Here is a 22,667-nt window from a genome sequence, read left to right as displayed (position 1 = left end):
CCCAAAGTGAAGTGTCTGTTCCTGTTTTTTAGGTGGTATGCATTGCTATAGTTCTCTTTTCATCTCTCTAATATGATTTCTGCCCCCTTGGTTTATACAAGTGGAAAGAAAAAGGCAGAATTTCTGATGCAGTTAATAGTAACTTGCAAAAAAAAAATTCCTGAAGTGGCCTTATAACTTTTGTCCAGCAACTTTCTGCCTTCATAGAATCACAGAATTGTAGGGGTTGGAAGGGACCTCCCAAAGCAGGTTCCCTACACCAGGTTGCGCAAGTAGGCGTCCAGGCGGGTCTTGAATATCTCCAGAGAAGGAGACTCCACAACCTCCCTGGGCAGCCTGTTATAACACTCCATCACCCTCACCGTAAAGAAGTTCTTGCGCACATTTGTGCAGAACTTCCTATGCTGCAGTTTCTGGCTGTTTCCCCTTATCCTGTCTCCACACACTGCTGGAAAGTCTGGCCTAACCACTCTGCTCCCCACACTTTAGATATTTATAGACCTGGATCAGGTCTCCTCTCAGTCTTCTTTTCTCAAGGCTGAACAGACCCAGTTCACTCAGCCTTTCTTCATAGGGGAGATGCTCCAGGCCCTTCACCATCTTTGTGGCCTTCTGCTGGACTCTTTCCAAGAGATCCCTGTCTTTTTGTACTGGGGAGCCCAGAACTGGACACAGTACTCTATATGAAGCCTTACCAGGGCAGAGTAGATTGGGAGGATCACCTCCCTTGACCTGCTGGCCAAGCTCTTTTTAATGCGCCCAAAAAGTATATAGATGATTTGGCCAATTTTTCAAAGGCACAAGGAGTTGGAAACTCTACATTGGACTCATGCCTTTTTCTTGAATACATTTGGGAACAGTGAAATTCTGGTATCTTTCAACTGATTAAGAACCTTCTTAGATCCACTAATATGTGTCATGGTTCCTATTGAACAAACATAGTAATACAAGGGCAAGGATTCCTAATAATGACGGAGAGGTAGATGGAATCAGTGAAAGATATCTCAAATAGGCAAATTCAGTTTATCTTTGCAAGCTCCTCTCTCACCACTATTGGCAACAGGCTCTGTGGATAGGGCAAAGAGATTCAGTTCAGCACAGAAATGGGTAATAGGCACCTACCTATCATAGGTGTTCTGAGTTTAAAGGAGCTTCTGCAATTTGATAAGCAGAAATGTAACAAATCCACAAAAAAATAATTTATTTAGAGCTGCAGCATAAATCCTCTCTTAAGATGGCTGACTCAATCAAATCTTTTTTTCTGTTTCATACTGCATACCACTATGTATGAATGAAAGAATACAACTGGAATGATTAACAGGAAAAAATATGTAGAAGGAGTTTCACAACTGATCCCAGAATATACAGATTTTGAAAGTCATCGCACAGGGTACTGACATATTGCTCTACTCACAGCTTATATAATCAAAATGCAAAAAGAAAAACCTCTCAACACGTATGTATATGTTGGCAAACTTCTCAAAGTCAAAAGGTAGCATCTTTGCAGACTAATGGCTTAAAAAGTTGTAACTGGGGCTGTCTGTTAGGGAACATTTGCGGATTTATTGGCGACTGATAGTTATAAAAATGTAATATTCTTTATGAAATGTGGAAAATAGGGTTGGAGATTATGCAGTAACCAATTCTACACTACAAAAGAAATAGAATAGAGATTATGGAATATAGAGTGGATGGAGCATGAAAATTAACTGAACAATTGAATTCAGAAAAGCACTTACAATTACATACTGTGCTGTATATTCTTTTAATTTCCTTTTCTGTTATTATAGCTGCATTGGTTTTATTTTTGATAGATAGCATCTGATAATTTTGAGAAGTTCTATTAATGATTCCCATTCATTCTCCAAGGAATTATGTATACCAATCTGTTGAACACATGCATCAATTTCAATAAGAAGTTTGTAGAATAAAAGATATATTTTATTGTCATTTCAATATAATTCCTTGAAAATGTGAATTTTATGCAATATAAATAAATAATACTACTATTAATTAATATTAATTACTGTTATTTATTACTAAGAATAAATAGTGTAAGTGAACACAATAGAAGTTATTAATTCTGTATTCTAAGCTGTGATCCATATTTTGGCATTCTAGTAAAGATGCTTTGTTAGGATACAGTAGTACCACATGCTATGTGGAAAAAAAAAAAACACAAAGTAAAGTTTCCCTGAATAAATTACTTATTTAACTAATAACAACTTCATGAGCAGAAAATGAAAATGCCTTTCCAATGAGATATGGCCATGTTATGACAAGGACTGGGAAATGTCATGGAAAAAAAATCAGTACTTTTAAAAACAAATATATAATCTCTAGCTCAGGGATCGCCCTTATTTCAAATCTCTATATGCTGGAGGTTCTAGCATATTATGGTAGAATAAGGAGTAAACATTTAATACTTCAACTCAATACTTTTTCTTCAGCATTATGCAGTGGCTACTGATGAAGACATGATAACACACTACCTGGACCAGTCAACTGCCATGTTGACAGTTCTCATGCTCTTGATAACCTCATTCTCACCAGCTAAATCTATGCTTTGAAGTAGGTCTGCTGACTTTGAAGTACCTGCTCATAGCATGAAATGATCATTGTAACTAATGAATGAAACTGGGAGAGAAGATCAAAAAGTTCAACAAGCAATAGTTTAGTTATGTTATTACTTCTCCACTGCTCTTTCTTTGTAATTCCACTTAAATGGAAACAGGATTTTTTCATTTTGAAAATTCATTAGACACTACTGCTTATGTCCTGCTTGGATTCATAATTCTTCCATTGCGAAATAATAGCAATTTCCTCATCAATATACTGTGAGGAGTATGGTGATTCTAAATGGGAGAGAGCAGCAAGAGAAAATGAACTTTTCAGAAACAAATTACTATTTTTTATGCAATGCTGTTATAATAAAAAGACAGAATATGTTTTTGGGGGAGCATTCTTTTTTATATAGAACAATTTTTCAAAACCCTCTGTGAAGAGATAGTAACTCTCAATAAAAGAAACAGTGTAAACACAGAAAGTTCCAATGTTTTTAAATTTCTTACTACGTTTTGATATTTCTTATATAGTGCACCATAATACCTGGTATAAATAAATTGCTGAACTGATTAAACAGTTGAAGCACAACAGCTCTTCATCACATTCCAAGAATATCAAATAAAAATACCTTTAAGGAACATCATTTCTGTCTAGCTACAATTTTTGAAGGCATGTGTCTGTCCATCCTTTCTTATTCTTTCTCTTTTTTTCTTTTTTTCTTTCTTTTTCTTTCTTTTTTTTTTTTTTTTTCCTGAGAACAGCTACAAAGATCATTTTTAAAAAAACTTCTGTGCATATAAAAAAGTATATGTACATCATATATTGAGATGGCTTACATAGTTAACTTCTTTCCATGCAGATTTAGATGATGGATTTGGACCAGTGCTGTAAGCAAAGAGCCAGAATCCATTAGGGTATCCTGGCTTCACTGCCACAAGAGCTCTCCTCAGCAAGGATGGGAGGAGGGTAGGGGGGACGAGATGGGGCAGGGATGGAAATCCCAGAAGTAGCTATGAAATTTTTTTGTTGAGGAAAACAAATGTGACAGTAGGGAAGGAAAATACAATTCACTGAAGTGTAACAGCAAATAAGATCTTCAGAAAATTAAGATGTGGATTAAGAGGAACAAGACACATTGACCCTGAAAGGAAGATTAAGTAAAAAAGTCTTTCCAAACAGCACATTCCACAATTTATAAACCCTGAAAATGATATGGTTGTAAACATCTGAAACAGGCAGCATTTTTATTTCTTTACATATTTTGATTTCATAGTTCAGCAGAGGATTGGTTGATATTTCACATTAAGTACTGGAAAATTTGTCTGGTGTACCTTTCCAAGGCAGTGTAAAATACTTTCACTTCATTCTGAAATTGCTTATGAAGAATATTGTGCTGAGATGACTTTTAACATTCTTTCTGTGCTTTTTTTTTTCCCGTGTGCATATATATTTCAAAGAACTTTTACATTATCCTGGTTATTATTCAAGTATAACAGGCATAGAAGGAATGAACAGTTATTAGCTGCTAACAGATTCTCTCTGTTGTTGAGCCTGCTGAAATAGTCTTATACGACATTGTATTGTAAGCTTCCTTACAAGAATTCACATCTGAAATGACTTTAGGAAAAAAAGGAAGGGAAGGAAAACTCTAAGGTCCAGGTTTAAAAGACAGGAGATTTTACTGGGAAATTGTATATATCATTTTATTGACAGGTCTATTACTTCATATAGTGATTTCTTGAGAACTTAGAAAACCACTGAGTTAACAATAATCAACATGGAATAAATTATTCCTACAAAGACAAAACTGCAAAAAGTACAGTTGTTCATACTGAATAAGAAAAGAAGTACCATTTACTGCATATGAAACCAGCAGCCAACTACAGCAAAGGGACACGCAAGATACTCACTTTCCAAAAGGCAGTAGACATATCTGTGAGTTGGAGACTTACATCTTTCTGATTGAAATGCCTAATCACTTTGACCCCTCTTTTACATTTTCTTCTAAATATTCTGAGATTTGTTCAAAAATCTCGTTTCTTTTCGAATTCCTCATTATGCAGATAAGAAAAGAGTGTAACTGACTTCTAAGCATACAACACTAAACTCTCAGTATCCTGAAAAATTCATTATTTGTTGTACTCTGTACAAGATACTTTTTATTGATTGGTAGTAATACCTTCCCTTTTTGGAAACAAGCTTTTTTTCTGTAAAACAGTAAAAAGAATTTTTACTTACTGTTCATTTTAGAATTCTGACATTTATGAAAGAGGTGCCAAAGGGTTATTCAGACATACTTGTGAGTTGATATAAGCTGAGAGGTATATCTTATCTTATAAAATGTCAAAATGAAGGTTAGAGGAAAATGGTTGCCATTTATCTTTAAATAGCATGAAACCTTCTGAAGCAACAGCACTGTATGCATCCTTTTTGTTATTTGTTTTTGGAAACTCAACTTCATACAGTCCTAAAATGTTTATAAGGGATTACAGAAATACGCTAATTTTTTTTTTTCTATAAGAAAAAGAAAGTCCATTTAGATGCTCCCATCTGTAAAATATTGATAGTTATAATAAATATTGAAGGATAAATTGTAGGTTACAAATACCTGTTTTCACTCCCAGCAACTATACCACCATACCAGTATAAAGAATCTCTGTAAAAAAATTCCAGATCTGTGTTTCTCCTGGTGGAACTAGCATTATCTCTCACATTTTTGTCTTTGAATGATTAACAAGATGATTTTTTGGTTTCTTTTATTTCAAGCTACCTGTAGTTAGCTACAGTATGTAGTAAAAAAGGAGCTTTTGAACAAAGGTCCACCTTTTGTCAAGGAGTCTAATAAAAAAGTAGTAGCAGTAGTCTTGATCAAGATGGCTCCTTTGAAGTCATTTTTCTCCTTTTTTTTTTGGTCTGGAGGAATCCTTTGGAGAGCATTCCTCTGGATTTAGGACAAAAAAGATTCTTGAACTCATGGGGATGGAATTCGGCATTAAGTAAAAGTTACTGGATTATAGCAAGGACAAATTTTTGAAAATGTGAAACAGTTATGGAAGCAAGCTTGATGAGAAAAGATCACAGAGTATTCATGTACAGGTATAAAGTCTTTTTTCTCTATGCTGATATTCATACGGCATTTCATCTACACACTGAAAAGAAGGAAAAGCCAGGGAAGCCATCCAGAGGGACCTGGACAATCTGGAGAAGTGGGCACATGAAAAAAAAACTAATGAGGTTCAATAAGGCAAAGTGCAGCATGCTGCACTTGGGTCAGAGCAATCCCAGTTATTTATACAAACTGAGGGAAGATCTGCTTGAGAGCAGCCCTGCAGAGACGGACTTGGGGGTCCTGGTAGACAAGAAGCAGGACATGAGCCAGCAGTGTGTGCTTGTAGCCCAAAAGGCCAACTGTGTTCTGGGCTGCATTAAAAAGGGGTGGCAACCAGGGAGAGGGAGGTGATTGTCCCCCTCTACTCCGCTCTTGTGAGGCCCCAGCTGGAGTACTGCATCCAGGCCTGGGGACCCCAGAACATGAAGGACGTGGAGCTCTTGGAACGGGTCCAGAGGAGGGCCACTAAGATGATCAGAGGGCTGGAGCAGCTCTCCTATGAGGAAAGGTTGATGGAACTGGGCTTGTTTAGCTTGGAGAAGAGAAGGCTCCAGGGAGATCTCATTGCAGCCTTCCAATACTTGAAGGGAGCATATAAACAGGAGAGAGAATGGCTATTTATGAGGGTGGATAGTGATAGGACAAGAGGGAATGGTTTAAAACTGAGACAGGGGAGGTTTAGGTAAGATATCAGAAGGAAGTTTTTCACACAGACGGTGGTGACGTGGTGGAACAGGTTGCCCAAGGAGGTTGTGGATGCCCCATCCCTGGAGGGCCAGGCTGGTCTAGAGGTTGACGACCCTGCCCATGGCAGGGAGGTTGAAACTCGATGATCATTGTGGTCCTTTTCAACCCAGGCCATTCTATGATTCTATGAAAAACAAGATCATTTAGATTTCTTTGAAGGTTACCTGAAGAATAAAAAAAATCACTTCAGTAATTGTACCCACTACCTGCATTTTTCCTTCTGAGAGCTCAAATCTATCTGTTTTCAGCTGAACAAGGTTATGAACAGATTTTAGAAATTACTAGAGACATCTGACTTTTATCCAGAAGTAGATTAACAACAAATGAGACTATTAGAGAGTCTATCTTGTACCTGTGCCTAAGCCCTAAGGACTTCTAATATTTCTAATTTTCACACCAACACATTGTGAACAAACCAGCCCAGAAGGATTGCTCAACAGCACAATGAATAGCCTAAAGATTGGTTCAGGGACTCCTGCTTCTCTGACCTGGAAACCAGGCCTCAAATTCTTGTTATCTAATTTTATCTATTATAGGAATCCAGAGATGGAACTGCACTTTAAATCTTTCTAGTGCACCTATTCAGATCTCTGCAGAGCAAATGAGACAAAATAATAAAGACCTTACCTGACCAAACAGATATGAGAGTCTGAATGGTCTCTAATTTATCCCAGTGATAAACGCCAAGAAGTGGTTACCTGGTTCCATTATTCAGCTCCAGAAATAGAGCCATTCTCCATAATAATTCATAGAAATATCGCTCACCAGACAGTGATATATCCATATGACATATAAAGTGAAACTGAAATGTTCCCTGTGTCCCAAATGTGTCAGACTGTGCCTGTTGACAGCAAGACTGTTCTGTTCTTATCTATGGGCAAGTTTAGAACTAGAGAGATGCACAGGCAGATACTTTTCTGTACCTTCCCGCTGCCATTAATCTGAAGAAGATGTGAAATCCAAATTCAAATAACTCAAATTCTGGGGCCAGCTATTACTTTCTCTTGGGGAAAATAAAAAAAAAAAGTAATGTTGCATGAAAGGCAACACTTTGATGTGTGCGCTTAAAATGGCTAATGGTTTTACTTCCAGACTATAACTGAAATTCCCAGTTCTAAAGCAACTCTAAATTGAAAGATAATTGTAAGTTGTATTAAAGACATGGAAAAAAACAAAGAACCAAGAAGTGAAAGGCTTTTTTTTTTTTTTTTTTTTTTTTGTGCCTGATATTTGTATTATTATGTGGGCAGCAAAATTTCTTTAGTCTTTTCTGGTATATAGTAATAGCATAATAGCATCATACAACCATTATGATTCACAGAAAGGGAAATGGCAGAATTATCAACTGATTAATCTAGCTCAAGAGTTTTCTGTTTCCTACAGCAAATGCTAACTTATTTTCCCAACTGACGTAGTAAAACCAAATCCCAAAATAATGCTTTTTACTTTCTATATATATTGAGTCAAAAACTCAACCTTAATGGTTTTCACATAAAGAAATAATGAGGTAATTTAAAATCAACATTCTTTTCATTATGTAGAAAATTGCCAGTGTTTGTACACGATATGTTCCTATATTTGTGAATATATGTATTTCTCCAGTATTAGCTTGCTGTATAAAAAGTAAAAATGGCTTCCCCTACATTCTTGAAAATAGAAATATTTACCTACATAAAAGCTACAGTATCTGAAGAGAATGTTTTCAGTATTAAGTCAGATGTTGGAAAGGAAAATAATTTTGATCCATGGTTGGATTTTTAAATGATTCAGAAAAGTGTCATCTTAATCCTGAAAATTATTTATATGGAAGATTTACTTGTAAGTTAAGAGTCCCTTAAATTTATTTTGATAGATAGATGGAATTCCTCTCTGGATCCAGAAATATCTAAATCAAATGATGATTTTTAAAAATACTTTTAGTATCTATCTGAACAGAGTATGCTTTATACCACTTACATTGAGCTCCTAAGCATATAAGCCAAAATGGGGAGAATAAATTAATAATAGCCCTGTGACATTTAAAAAATATATAAGATTCTTAATTTTACAAAACAAATTCAAACTATATATGTCTGTGCAGAGCATAGAATGTTGCAAAATGTTCATTAATTTTAATTCATTTTAGTTGCATTTGTCTAATTAGTGCTAGCATAAAGATGGAACAAAATTGTTGAAACAACTCTGAGATTCCCTTTCTGAGCATCTTCCTGCTCTATGCATTGATAGGTCATCCAGTTACTTACATTTTCAGAATATGAATATTTCTCAAGGCCATAGCCTCTCTTACTTCTTGTGTCTGTACTAAAACATTAGACACAAAATTGAGCTCCCCCTTACTTGGTCATGGAAGACTGAATAACATCTAAGCAGATTTCAGCAAAGCAGTCCTCAAATCTCAGTGATGTATCTTAGAGCAGAAGTAAGCCTTTCCACTTTTTAATGGAATAATAAAAAAAAATCAGTATCTTAAAATCTCACCTCAGCACAGTTTAAAAGACTTAATTTTGAGAAAATAAAGGTCTCCATTTTAAGATGACCTTGCTATGTTACTGCAAACTGGAACAGAAAATTAGATACACCAGGGAAAAATTTTGGTCTAGTTGGAATGATTGTTTCCTTATTTCATCTCATGGATTCTAAACCAAATATTGTTTAGCAATTGCTGGAAACATGCACAAAGTCACCACAAAATCATTCTGCTGCCATCAAATGGTAATACCCCCCACAGGTTCTCTGCAATAGCAAATCCACATAGTAGGAGATCACATATTTGTAGCCCATGCAAACAGCAGGTGCTGCAAAGCTTCATCCCAGCTAGGGTGCCTTGTATGCACATCAGACACTTGCAAGACCTCTACAAAATTTCTGGCATCTCACCTCAGTCTTAGCTCAGCAGCTTTTTATGTGCCTCCTACCCCGACTCTTATGGCAGCAGGAAAAGAGAAGATTGTATACTTACATTGCAAGTTCAAGCATGATAACTAAAAAGAATATTTATACATATTTGTGTCAGTTTCATCCATTTCCCTTCAACTAACAGAAAAAAAAAAAAAAAACACCTCTTTTGTTCCTTGATTAACCAGGGCTATATCAATGAAACAGAAACAGCACCTGAAAGGACATTTATCTGCCTGTTATTACTTTTCAAATTACCTACGCAGTACTCACAGAGCTTCTGTTATACTTAAACATGTCCCATGTAAACCCAGTGTTTTCAGATTTACATCCACACTGTCCCAAGTCATATACAAGGCACACAGCACTGCTCCATGTATATTTAAAGGTATTCAGATTTGGATGTATTTGCCTCTAGTCTTCTAATATATATCTTCCTCCAGCTCACTACGAGGTAAGATCATACTACTTTCGCTTGAAAGGAAGGAAGCAATGAAGCAATTAAGTCAATAGTTCCAGTCATACTGGAAATCGGCAGGAGACAGAACTGATCCCACATCTCTCCTTCTAACTTTTGGCTCATTACATCTCTACATTGTGTAAAGTTTCAGCAAAATACATCACAGATTTTCTCTGAATGCTACTGTTTATCTCCTTTGCCTGCCTTTTGAAGGTGTTTGTATACATTCAATGTGTGTATAAAGTTTCTTTCAGTTTTTGTTTATTTTTAATCTTGGATTTTAAGTATATCAAAGCTACAGTTACTTTCTTATTTCAGAAAACTTTCAAGCAGTTCTCTGAAGTTTCTTTAATATTAATACAGCAACCTCAACTCATATCTTTGCTAGTATAATGAAAAGAGATAGAGACGTCCTCTGCAGATTTTGAAGTTGATAGTCCTTTCTAAATTTTTAAGAAAGCTTTGGAGAGCTACTCAGTTATTCTGTGTATATCTTTGCAAGATTTTACAGGTTGTTATATTCTGGTCAAAGGCCTATTCATTATCTAACCTCTCTTTATTAATTTCCTTTTCTATTATATCAATAGAGTGCAGCTTCAGCTGTAATTAGATAGGTACTAATAAATAAAAAATGCATACTTTCACATTTATTGAAGATGAACATTTACATTACAGTCGATATTTCAGCCTTACAGATTACACTGACTATATTCTTACAGTCACAAAAATGATAATCTTTCACTCACTAACACAATTCATCCCCAGAAAAGTACAATGCATTCCGAATGCTATTAAACTATTATAATGGAAGATGAGAATAGATGCAAAGTGTATATAAAATAATTGAATGACTAATAGTGTGCAATATTCACATGGTAGAATGCTGAAATAGAAGCAGGCCATTAGACATTTGCTACTGTAACTTAACCCTGTTGTGATTAGAATGAAAATAAAAGCACAAACAGTACAAAAAGAAAAAAATAATCAACTGTGGCAATAAGGTAAATGAGACTTCTATTTTCATCAGTTTATAATATATATTGGAATGGAAGGGAAGAAATGGGAGGGTCAAAAGTTAGACAGAACACAGAATTTTGATCATCTCTTGGCATTTTATTTGTTAGCCCTTAGGGCAGGTGCCACGCGGAAGTGTGAAAGAAATTGTGTAGGATGAAATTCTTAAAAGAATTTACCCACATACTGCACAGCATCCTGTGTACTCCCCAGGACCCACGCAGACAGGCTGCCTTTGGCAGGAGTATTGGAGAAATGTTAAAATGCCTTTAGGGTTCTTCCACCATTAAGAACTATGACAAAAGCTTCACACCACATAAGCAGACAAATAAAACTTAAATAAGACTGATGTCTCATTTACAGCTGAGCCTGTTTTCAAGTTCAGATCAACAGTGACCTCCCACTCAAGCTGCTGATTAGTTCAGGAGTGGTATTATTAGCTTTTAAGGGACATTCATGAGACATGTACTGGAGGAAAGAAATGAAAATTGGTTTCCAAATGGTCAAGTTAGATTTTTTTCTCCTCCATTTCCAGAATTGCTTTCCCTGGTGGACTACAATCTGACAGTCCTTTGGTATTCTATCCTCAGTGGGTGCTGTTCCAAGCCACTGAAAAAACGGGAGATCATTAAGTATCTAGAGCTTATCTCTAGATCTTCGTTCCTGTGATCGAGTGCTGAAAATGCCTTTACTAGATTCTGTGAGCATAAGGAAAGTGTTATGGAAATGAGCTTGTCATGGAAAACACAAATTCTGGGGGTTGTGTTATGCACAGCACACCTTTGGACAGGCGCTACTTCTCTGCAGAAAGAAGCATAGGATAAAAGTGCAAGAAAGCAGAGCTAGATTCATATTATTGAAAGGTGAGGAAGATAACTTTTATACTGAGTAAATTTTGATGATGGACATGAAAAGGAAAGGATGAAGAGCACAAGCCAGTAAAATTATATTTGTGCAAGAGATCTGCTGAAAATGAGTAGTCTGCATAGTCTGAGTAGTCTGCTGGGAAGTTCACATGCTTCATATCTATGTCCAGAAAGTTGTTGATGAAATACTGGTTAAGTCAGTAAGAAATGCAATAGTTTATAATTCCACATCCTACCACTTCACTGTCATAGAACATAAACAAGTTGGAAATATTTTTGCAACCATAAATTAGTGAGCAATTTACTAACTAAAAATATATGCTGTTTCATGTAAAACATGTTTTACTTTTTCAGTCGATGAGACACTGTAGTCCTAGTGTTACTCAAAATCATTGAAAATATTCTCTCCAATCGCTGTGAGAATAAAAGATAATATTTCTACATTTGATGTAGCAGGAACACTTGATTCTTCTAATTAAAAGAATGAAAGAAAAGGAAATACTGAAAGCAAAGAGCAAGTCCTGACTATATGTGAAGACAAGAAAGTATTTTCCTAAACAAAATTCAGTGATTTAGCAAACTCCATGAAGATAACTTAAATGAAAGATCTAAGTGGGTGTATCTACCTTTTGAAGAATTCAAATAATTCAGTTATACAAAGTGAAACAATTCTCAACAAAACCTTAAAAATAACAAGGACTGTGTTTGTACCGGGAACAATAGTGATTTCAAAGGCATTAACTTGACAGATTCAGTGAGTTCTCAAATGTAAAAGAGTTTACAGTAAGTGGTAAAAGTAGAATAAAAATAGAATTGATGTAGAAAAAAATGGTGGGATGTGATGTTCAAGAATATGACTGCAGAGCACAAATCCTCTAAAAGCACAAACTATTAGCAGAGTTTTCACTGACACTAATTGAATTACTGAATCTGTAGGAAGGATTTTTCATTTGTATATTCCTTAGGGACAGTTGACAAAAACTGTTTTAGGTTTTAGTGAGGAAACTAACATGACAACTATTACTATGAAGCAAGCTTTCGAAAGCACGCTGAAGATACTGAAGGTTTTATGACATGATCCTGCAAAATCACAGACCTTAAGACAGGGTGCAGTTCTTCATGAAGTGCTCTAGGCTTTAAGATTTTAAAATCCTCATTTCTCTATTTGAAGAACACACAAAATATTCTATTTTAAAATGCATTCATGTTCTATTCTGTGCTTACTTGATGTTTACATAAATAAAGCATATTCTAAATGAAAATGCACATACCTGTGTTTTTGCTTATGTTACAAGTTGAAAACCGACAAGAGGAATGCAGTGTACAACTAGGAATTCAAAGTTGTAAATACTACATATTTTTTAGCACACATCATGCAATTTTGTTCTAACTTGATCTTAGATGGCTATACTTATGACAAAAAAAAAAAAAAAAAAAAAAAAAGATATATGTGATTTTATTTAGTTTTGGTTTTTAGTCTAGGGATTGATCTTCACATTATACAGTGCTGCAGGCTGCTCAGGTATCTGAGAAAATAAGTATTGCTGGGTGGGAAACAGATCTAGGGAATTTTTTAAGGATTTACTAATACAAGATTTATTTTACTGTTCCTTTCTAATTGTAAATGCAATAAACTAATATTAATCATAGCCATTTTTTTAATGTCCTGTGTAGCTACAGAAACGAGAGCTGAAATGTCTGCACAAGTTTTTGCAAACCTCCTACAGGACAAGAAGAAAGGTCTTAATTCCTGCTTATTCATGCAATGACAAGATGACAGGGAGAAGTAAAACTGGCTGAAAATAAGATTCTTGAATAGGAAATGACACGTAATAGCATTATAAAGAGGATTTTTTACTAGTTAAATAATTTCACTTGGAAAATTCTTCCTCCAGCAGACTACAGTTGACAATACAATTTCTCCAATGGAACTGATCTACACCTATTTTAAGAAGAAGATAAAACCAAATTATCTGTCTGCCCAGGAATTTTCAGAGAAAGAAGGAACATCTGAAAGATGAAATGATGTTCATATTTGAAAAGTGCTAAGAAAATGTAAACGGATAAATGAAAATAATAATGGTGAAAGTGGCTGAGTTTGCAGATACAGTAGATATAACATTAAAACCTTACAACGTTTGTAAATAACTATTATCATAGAATCATAGAATCATAAGGGTAGGAAAAGACCTCTAAGATCACCAAGTCCAGTCATCAGTTCATCCTCGCAATGCCCACTAACTATGTCACCTCTCTTTGAAGAGGACAGTATCTGCCAGAAGTGCATGTACACATACCAGCATATGTGTGTGAAGTACAAGACAGAATAGGGAGCAAAAAAAAATGAACATATTGACACCAGAAAGGGAGAGGAGAAAAGTTTTTGAGCACTGTCAAATCACTTTTTTTTGAAGCAGCAGAAACCCTTGTACCTCAGAATGCACACTCTACTACCAAAATAACATTTTTATCAACTTTAGTAGGGGTTGTGACACACAGAGATTAGAAGCATTAGAAGCTGCACCAGGTGATAGGGTAGTCAGCCATACAGTCATGTAGCAGTGCCATGCAGAAAAAGGCCACAATTGTCAGAGACCTTTAGCTATTAATAGTCACAACAATATTCTTGGTGAAAAAATAAAAGAAAAGCAACAGTAAATTTTTAAAGACATGAGTATGGTTTTTACACCTCGTGAAATGCTCACAATTTTAACTCCTACCATGAATGATAATATGAAAAATCTCTAAGAAGAAAAAGATTTAAAGTTTTTCTTTAAAACAAGCAAAAACAGTTGAAATAAGTTATGCTGATTTCAAGTTACAATTGCTGGTTATATACTGAAGTTTAAAAATTATGAAGTAGTTAGCTTGAACTTTATCATACATGTGATGTTGCCTTTTTGGGATGTTAAGCTGTTGTAATATGTGTCACATGCTTACATCCCCCAACTGACTTCAGTAGGAATTACACAGATAAATCTGAGGCCAAAACTAACAACTAAGGTTCTAGCCATTATAGGAGGAAAAAGCCCAAGTAAAACGAGGATCTTAACATTTGAATAATGTGTAAAATTATGCGTCCGAAACAGTAAAATAGTTACCAGAAAACTATATTTATGGTAATTGTGTCAATTGTGAATTAGCAGAGATTGAAACAAGATTTAGCCTTCCTGACATGCACAGAGAACCACAACTTAAATCTACATAATAGAATAAAGGAGAAAAAAAAGAGTTAATTTACATACCAAAGGAGGCTACAAAAGCTGAGATTCATTGTGCCTTTGACAATCTGACTGCAGGCAAAGGTACAGAGATACTTTTGAAGTTGTGAGAACATAAGCATGTACAGGCAGTAGCAGGTCTTTACTCATTACATATTTGTAAAGGATTTTTTAATACTATCTTTGAAGATAGAAAAAGGAGACTTCTACGGTGAGAAAGTTTTTCTATGCCTGGCATTTTGTATTTTCATTCTTATGGAAAATGATTTCATGTAGCACCAAGCAGAACTTTCAGTCCAGAGACACTGTAAAACTGATTCTAAAAAAAGCTCAAAGGAAACGCAGGACTCAAGTGGGAGTGGTGCTTATTAAGGACTTAAAACCATAGCTTTTTCACTCAGATTCCTAAGGGTAAAGCAAACACTGACCGTGATTTGAGCAACTGAACTGTCTTGATTATAATTGTTATATAGGGTAGATTCAGTGTATGAAACAGTTTTGAATAAAAAAAAAATCCAGTGCTTTCTACTGCTTTGCTGTTTAGCATCCGTGTATACCTTACATGATCTGTTCTGTTAGTTTAGCTCTTTTTCTCAAAATCCAGTGAGTTTGCATATTTCCACTCAGTGATCGAAAGCCTAAACTGTTCTATCTTAATGCACCAAAGATTTGTATAGAGAGACAGGGCTAAGACCAAAATATGAAACAATCTAAATTTTGAATGAAAACATTTCAAGCTGCCAAGAGAACATGACTGTGGGATCAAATGGATGAGAAGCATAGCTAGACATTCATAGTTTCAAGCTAAGTCTTTAGGTGTAGTAACTTTAAAGTTCAGACCCCCTTATCTACTTCATGCCCTCTGTTCTCAGTGTGATCTTAGCCATTGTTGCTGTTTTTCACTATCTATACATCTGCAACTGCTGAAGACATATCAGTATTCATTTTCAGTAGTTCTTCATAAGTTCTACTCAAATGATGCTACATTCTGGGAACGCAGGAAATACAATTGCTGCTACTTTTTGAGTAACAAACCCAAGTTTTTATTAAATGCTTTTAAAAATTAATATTTTAAAAAATTAATTTGAAAGTAAGAGAACATGTGGTAAGGGCTACACTTTTATACTACTTTCTAACAAATTCACTTTTATTTAAATGAAAAACTATGATCAAGCCATTAAAGTTATTAATAATCAACCAGTAGAAATCAGTCTCTCATTTTCATTCTTTTTCCTGGAAAACAAGCAAAAATAATATTAAAATTGCTGCTTTCAAATCCTATTTCCTGTTTGTTGATTTAAATCATGATTAAAATTGGTGATTTAAAAGGTTTTTCAATTATTTTAATTTAAAGCAATCTACCCTCTTCTGCTTTAAATATCATTTAAGCTAGTAAAGTGAGTACTGTCCACTACTTCAATCTGCTTAAGCAGAGCAGAAACCAGCCAATACTGGCATCAGAGAGAACAGGAAAGCTTTGCCATTCCCACAAGCAGCTGCCCTGCCTTGCAGAGGGCACCTCCAGTTTCCCTGTCCTCAGTGTGTCCTGGACTGATGCCAGACCTGCATTATGAAATGCAGTTTAACCTAAATCAAACTCTGCTCTCCAGAACAGAGCTCAGATTTTGAAGGTTTAATTATGGCAGCAGAAGCAGCATGAATCCACCCCTTAGTGTTTACATTGTAGGCAATGAGCAGAACCTCTCAAAACATTTATAGATTTTTTTCTAGGATTAGGTACCTGATTGGTGCTTTTGTGAATCTAACAGGTTGCACAGATTTCATTTTGGAATCAGTGGGAGCTGGACACACATAATTTGAAAATGTTGCCAAGATTTTATATCTCACTCGTTATGTAAGTAACCATAAAAACGTTCCAAATGCTGCTGAGCACAAAGATCTTTAAAAAAAAAGAATAATAAAATAAATGGTCCAACCTGTGTTCACACCGTTAACACACTCATAAACACAAGTTAGCTGTGCACAGTCAATTTTTAGACCATGACAGGGCAGTGTCACTGCATGTTAGATTATGCTCTGTTTACATGTTCTAAGCCTTCCCATTGTCCATAGCTAATTTCACTTTCCAGAGGGATCCCTAACGTAAAAGTCTGTTAAGTCTCTGTACTGATTAAGCATGCATGCATAGTGTTGCAGCTGTGAGTAAAAGTGCCCTCTAATTTTTAAGCCTGAAATTTAGGTTAGCAAATTTGGTCACAGGCCTGCTTGCCTCAGGCTACAAAGTGCCAGACAGACCAATCAGCTCAGGTGTTCAAAATATAGGCAGAGGGAAAACCAAGTTTTGTGGAACTTCAGAGAGAATATGCAGCTTCTGTTACCCTGGAAGGTTTACATTTTTACAGGCAGTCCTGAGTTTTCTTTTTCTTTCCAGATAATAAGGCTGTTGACTTTACTTTTGAATGGGAGAAGAATGATTGCTTCAAAAAAGTCATTGCCAAAATTATCCTGTTTTTATTTCCTCTTTTCCCTGCAGAAGGCAGTCTATTTTCTTCTTTGTCAACACCTGAGGCATGAAAAAGATTATATCCTTTCATATTGCAAATTGTCTTCTTGCAAATAAATTCTATATAAACTTTCTAAATCTAACAGTCTAACCAAAGGACAGGAAACATCTCACATGACTTAATCAAAATGAACTATAACACCAAATAATCTAACCTAATTCATTCACCTAGGCTGCTTTTGCTGCCAGCAGAACTAGCAGCACTTTGTGAATTACCATGAAAAGTAGCCAACAGTGACTTTGCTAGTTATTGCCTTCTCAAAACTATTGCTAGTTTCTGGCCATTGCCCTCTGCAAGTCTTTATCACTTTACCTGCTGGCTCTTGCACGTTATTTCCCATATTTTTCAGGTTTAATGTATATTCATTTTCAAACATGCAGATCACATTAAATCTGCTTTTTGAAATGTTCTACATCTTAAGACTTTCAGTAGTTATCAAACAGCCAGAGACGAGGACCAAAAGTCACAAGCTAATTTGGAGTTTGTCACTGACAAGCTGCCTGTAGCCTCAGGGCTCACCTGTCTTGCAGCCTACTCTGAGAAAATGTGTAGTCGCATAGCTCTCAGCAATAAAATAAGGACCAAATTGTGACTCACTGACACATTTCTGTTCGATGCCTGCTTCTCTCTTGCTCCACTGGGGAAATAAATTGTGGCAGACAAACAGCTGGAGGAGAAACCTCATCTTTCTACTCTCCTCACCTCTCTGGAACAGATCAGTGCACAGTCTCCAGTGCATTGAAGCAAGGAGAGGCTCTGAATGCTTCTAAGCCTCTGCTCATTCTTCCATGTGTGGGAGGAAAATGTGCCAGAGGATGGCCATCAGCTTTGCTCTGCGACCTGCGGTAGATTGGGCAAGTAGAAATGACCAAGTATAGGGCAGCTGCTGCAGCTATCGTACACATACAGATAAAGCTGTACATTGATACAAGCCATTTCTCAGAGCAACAAGGGTTTCTGTATTCATATTTCAGTGGTGGCAGCTCTAACTGTGTGTGCCATAGAGCCCAGGCCAATCACTGTTCATAAGCACAGCATAGGTGCATAAATAGATACCCCTGTCTTTCCAGGCAAGCTCCTAAGAGGTCATAGAAGTCTTTGACATTTATAGAAATCTCAGCAGCAGCTGAAATTAATAATAATAATAATAATAGTAATTATTATAAATAATAACTACTACAATTACTGAGAGCATTACAAAGACAGAGTAGTCATATCTCTACTGAACTTTTATTTGTACACAGTTGTATGGACTTCCAGCTTTCAGTAGTGCAACTCTGCGATTGCAGTTACTTGTAATATGAGAATGCTGAAGATAATCCCTTGGAATCTTCTAAATATTTACCAGCAGGATACCTAAGTCCTGGCAGCTTTCTCAGGATATTAATAGGTTGCTGTCTTCACAGATTATTTTTTGCCTTTTGCCAGGTATACTTCACCAGTAAATCTGAACATCATACAATTTGTTGTTATGATAATGTAGAGACAGCATGTGAGTCTTACAGTTCAAGGAGTTGTTGCTTTGTGAATACATTTTTCAGTGAAATTTTGTCATTGTCATTACAGTGAGGTCAACCTGAAAGAGCACTCCATCAAGCCAATGTATCTGCCTACCATAGGCCATGGCATTGGCTGTCAGAAAATACCTTGAGATGTGTGTCAATAGTATCAATATGCCCAGGCTGAACCACCTCCATAAATCAGTAGCCACACTGGCCATGGCAGACCCAAGGCCTGCATAGCTCCTTACACACTGCTATACACACTCTGATATGTCAGAATGTTACTCCATGGACAAAGAGTGAGATGTGGCTGACATTACAAAACAGAGGTTGGAATTCCAACCACTTGGAGCAAGGATTTTAAACCTAGGGAAATCATTAAGACCTGAGCAAATAACAGACTGAGAAAAAATAAGAATAATAAAAAAAAATAAAAATCAAAAAGGCATTATATAAAACAAGACATACTTTTTTTGTTTGTTTGTTTGCAGAAACTGTAAGTTGCTGAATTTTAGACCTAAACTTTCAGATTTATTTGTGACTGCCAGGAGTAGCCCCAGAGGAAAATAAACTGCAGTGGAACATTAGTCTCAGGCTGAATTCTTAGTTTTTTACCATGAGTACAATTTCCACCTCATGGATGAAGTTTAAAAATCAGCCAATCAACATAAGCCTATTCCAAATATACAAAAGAACAACAGCTAGTCTCTAGCGAATTTCCCTGTCCTGCTGAAAGACAGGTACTGAGGAGCTGATTGATGCCTCTTGTCACCTAAGTCTACTGATTTGCACAAAAGCAAAAAAGCAGGCACTGTGACAGCTAAGGAGCACTCGTAAACACTGTGAAAACATTTTCAGATCCCATGTTTGTTGGGTTTTTTTTAGGATCTTTTATCTTCTTTCTTTGATTAGCTAAGTTATTGAAAATACACTTTTGGACTAAAAAGTCATTTAAGCTTGCTACAAATTTCAAAGAATCTTGATATTTTTTACTTTGTTTTGCTTGGAGAGCATCGCAAGAAGTAATTCTACAATGCTCCTCTAACAGTGATGGTGTTAATGTACACATTTTGGAAAACAAATGTAATTTCATAGATTTCCTGACAACAACTACAAAGTAATCAATGTTTTCAACAAAACCAATTAAGAAATTCCAAATAAACTAGTGCAAGCATTCGGATTAGGGCTGTCATACAGAGATACGTGTTTTGGCAGTATTTGCAGCCAGAAGTGGCTTATAGATCCATTCAACTGGTGATCAGAAAATCATCCCCACATTGTCTACTTGCTGTGGTTAAGCAGACATCAGACAAGGATTGTACAGTTTGACATATTTCTAACATGAATTTTTGGAAGACAATTTGGTTCACTCTCTAATACTGCTTAATACAAATTCTCTTAAAAATAATAGTGAAAAATAGAAGACAAAAAGTACAACTTTGGTACACTAAAATGCACATAACCTTGACAAGTAGAATAAAAATAACTTTCAGAAGAATGTTTTAAACTTTTGTGCCTGTTTTTTTTGTTTGTTTGTATGTTGTTGGGGTTTTCTGTTTTTTTTTTTCTTTTTTCTGTTTTTTGTGTGTATGTGGTGTCATTGTTAAATTTGGATAAACAGTCGAGTAATCCACACTGAAATAAAAAGAGAGGAATGAAATTGAACTGAAAAAATCAGTATTAAAGAAGCTGAGTTTTAAAAATATTCTGTCTCGCTGTGGTTGATAAAATATTGTTATGCATCTACAATGTTATTTAAATATGAATGGTCAGGAAATATTGAAGTACATGAAATATTCATACTGTAGAATATGTATTTATAGGTTATACAACTGCCTTTCATTCTTGCAGGCCAAACTCTGGAATAATCATTTCAGTACAACTTTCACTGACTCTTTTAGAAGTTTACCTGAATAAGGGTTGAAGGACAAGTAGCTTTCACCCTGCATTAACCTGATGTGAAGTTCACAAATGCTCTGCACTTCATAAAAAAATCAGGGCCAATAACTAAGCTCCCTTGTTTATACTTGGGAATATTTCTGCCTGTAAGGGACCACCAATGATTTACGTGAGAAAACAATTAACAGTGGAAACACCTGGCATTCAGGCATTCCTCTTTCTTGTATCACTCCACTGGAGCTGCTCTGCATATGAGACTAATGCTATTTTTAGAGGTGTACAAAAAACTTGCTTCTGAAACTGGTAAAAATTCTGCCTACAAGTGAAAAAGGAAAAAAAAAAAAAAAAAAAAAAAAAACAACACACCACAACCCAAAGACAAGAAAGAGAGGAAGAAAGCAACCCAACAAACAGTTGAAATGATCCTGGAGTGAAAGAACTGTATTCTAAGAGCAATAAATCATATTGACACACCAGCTCAATTGCACTGTCAAAGTACATATCATTTTTGTTAAATTATATTTGAAAATAGTTACCGTACCTTCTGCTGTAACCTCGGCCATGATGATGATGGTAAGAGATACTCTGTTAAAAAGGTCAAGATCTACAGTGGCAGCTTAGATAATACCTCTGGGTTGCTCACTCTTGCAGGAGCTGCAGAACAATCAGGAGGGAGGTACTCCACTTTTTCTAATTCTGTTCGTTCTTCTTTTGTGCCCCTCTGAACTTTCTCTTTCCTCCGCAGACTCCTGCCCTCACCGAGCAACCTCAGGCCTTCCAGCAGCAATACTTCAAGCTCAGTCTTAAGTATCAGCCTCTAACAAAAATAGCCATGCCTTCCAGTGAGTTTTCTCTAATATCCTAAGAACCATGTGCATGGCAAACAAACAGCAGAAAGGCTCATCTCTAAACAGGGAAGGAAAGCATGGAGAAGCAGCAAAAAAAACACCCCAACAAAACAAAAGAACTGGGAAAGAGCTGTTTAACGCTCCTGCAGCCTCACTAACATAATTGCTGTTCTTTGGGGGGTATGTCAGGAAACATGAAATATGGAGTTCAAAGTAACCTTATCCACCCCAGCTCAACTTTATTCTTAGCACACTCAATGCTTAGCACATTCTTCCTGGCCTTATTTGGTTTAGGGAGGGTCCTACACAGCTTACTGCTGACTAAGGGGGAGGGTAAAATTAGGTAATTTTCTCCACTTTGATTCCTAATCACAGTTACAGAGCTAATAAAGACACCATTTTAAACCTATGGAATTGTTAACTTCTTTTATTTTGATTTTTTGGAAGACTCTTGATGTGCTGACATTAATGTACATACTTCTGAAGTTCATCTAAGTACTAATGAACACTTTTGAAAGTATTAATAGCTTATATGCCGCAAAATCACCAAGTATGCAAAAATATTATGGAAAAACAGATTTTTCACAGATCATAAGAAACATTCATAAGAAACATTAAATTTAGTACAAAATATTGGTGATTATAAACAAGTTTTTATAAAGCTGTAAACAAACTTAGAAGAGTAAAAACACTAACAATTATTATGAAAATAATTTAAAAACTTGAGCAATATATTCAGAGCATTGCTTATAATTTCACACTTGTGAAATTATGTGTGTGGGCAGAGCTTGAAAGTGATTTTAGCAGAAAAGTGCCCTCAAGCCAGCATGCTTCTATATAAATGTCATCGTCACATGAAATCAGAAACCATCTTGACCAGTTCTTACTAGGGAACCTATAGTAAGCTCTTCTCTGCTACAGAGGCTGGCATTTGCACTTCTCATCTTCCCTCCAGGAGATATAAGCACCTGGCTCTATGGCAAAGTACAAGGAAAGGAATATGTTTATCCGGAGCA

General features: G+C 35.9%; 1 protein-coding gene across 1 annotated transcript in view; it reads right to left on the bottom strand.

Annotated features, from left to right (window-relative positions):
• Window positions 1-21,366, bottom strand: part of TRDN (triadin) — a gene marked incomplete at both ends in the record, with an annotated part of 195,594 nt that extends 174,228 nt beyond the window's left edge. The window contains one exon of the mRNA XM_079550350.1: window positions 21,345-21,366. Within this exon, the coding sequence (XP_079406476.1) occupies window positions 21,345-21,366 (22 nt within the window). The remainder of the gene's footprint in view (window positions 1-21,344) is intronic.
• Window positions 21,367-22,667: the final 1,301 nt, after the last annotated feature.

The sequence above is a fragment of the Tetrao urogallus genome (genome assembly GCF_951394365.1).
Source record: "Tetrao urogallus genome assembly, chromosome: 2".
Taxonomy (NCBI): domain Eukaryota; kingdom Metazoa; phylum Chordata; class Aves; order Galliformes; family Phasianidae; genus Tetrao; species Tetrao urogallus.
Note: the sequence above shows the minus strand (reverse complement) of the source record. Positions and strands in the feature narration are given on the sequence as shown.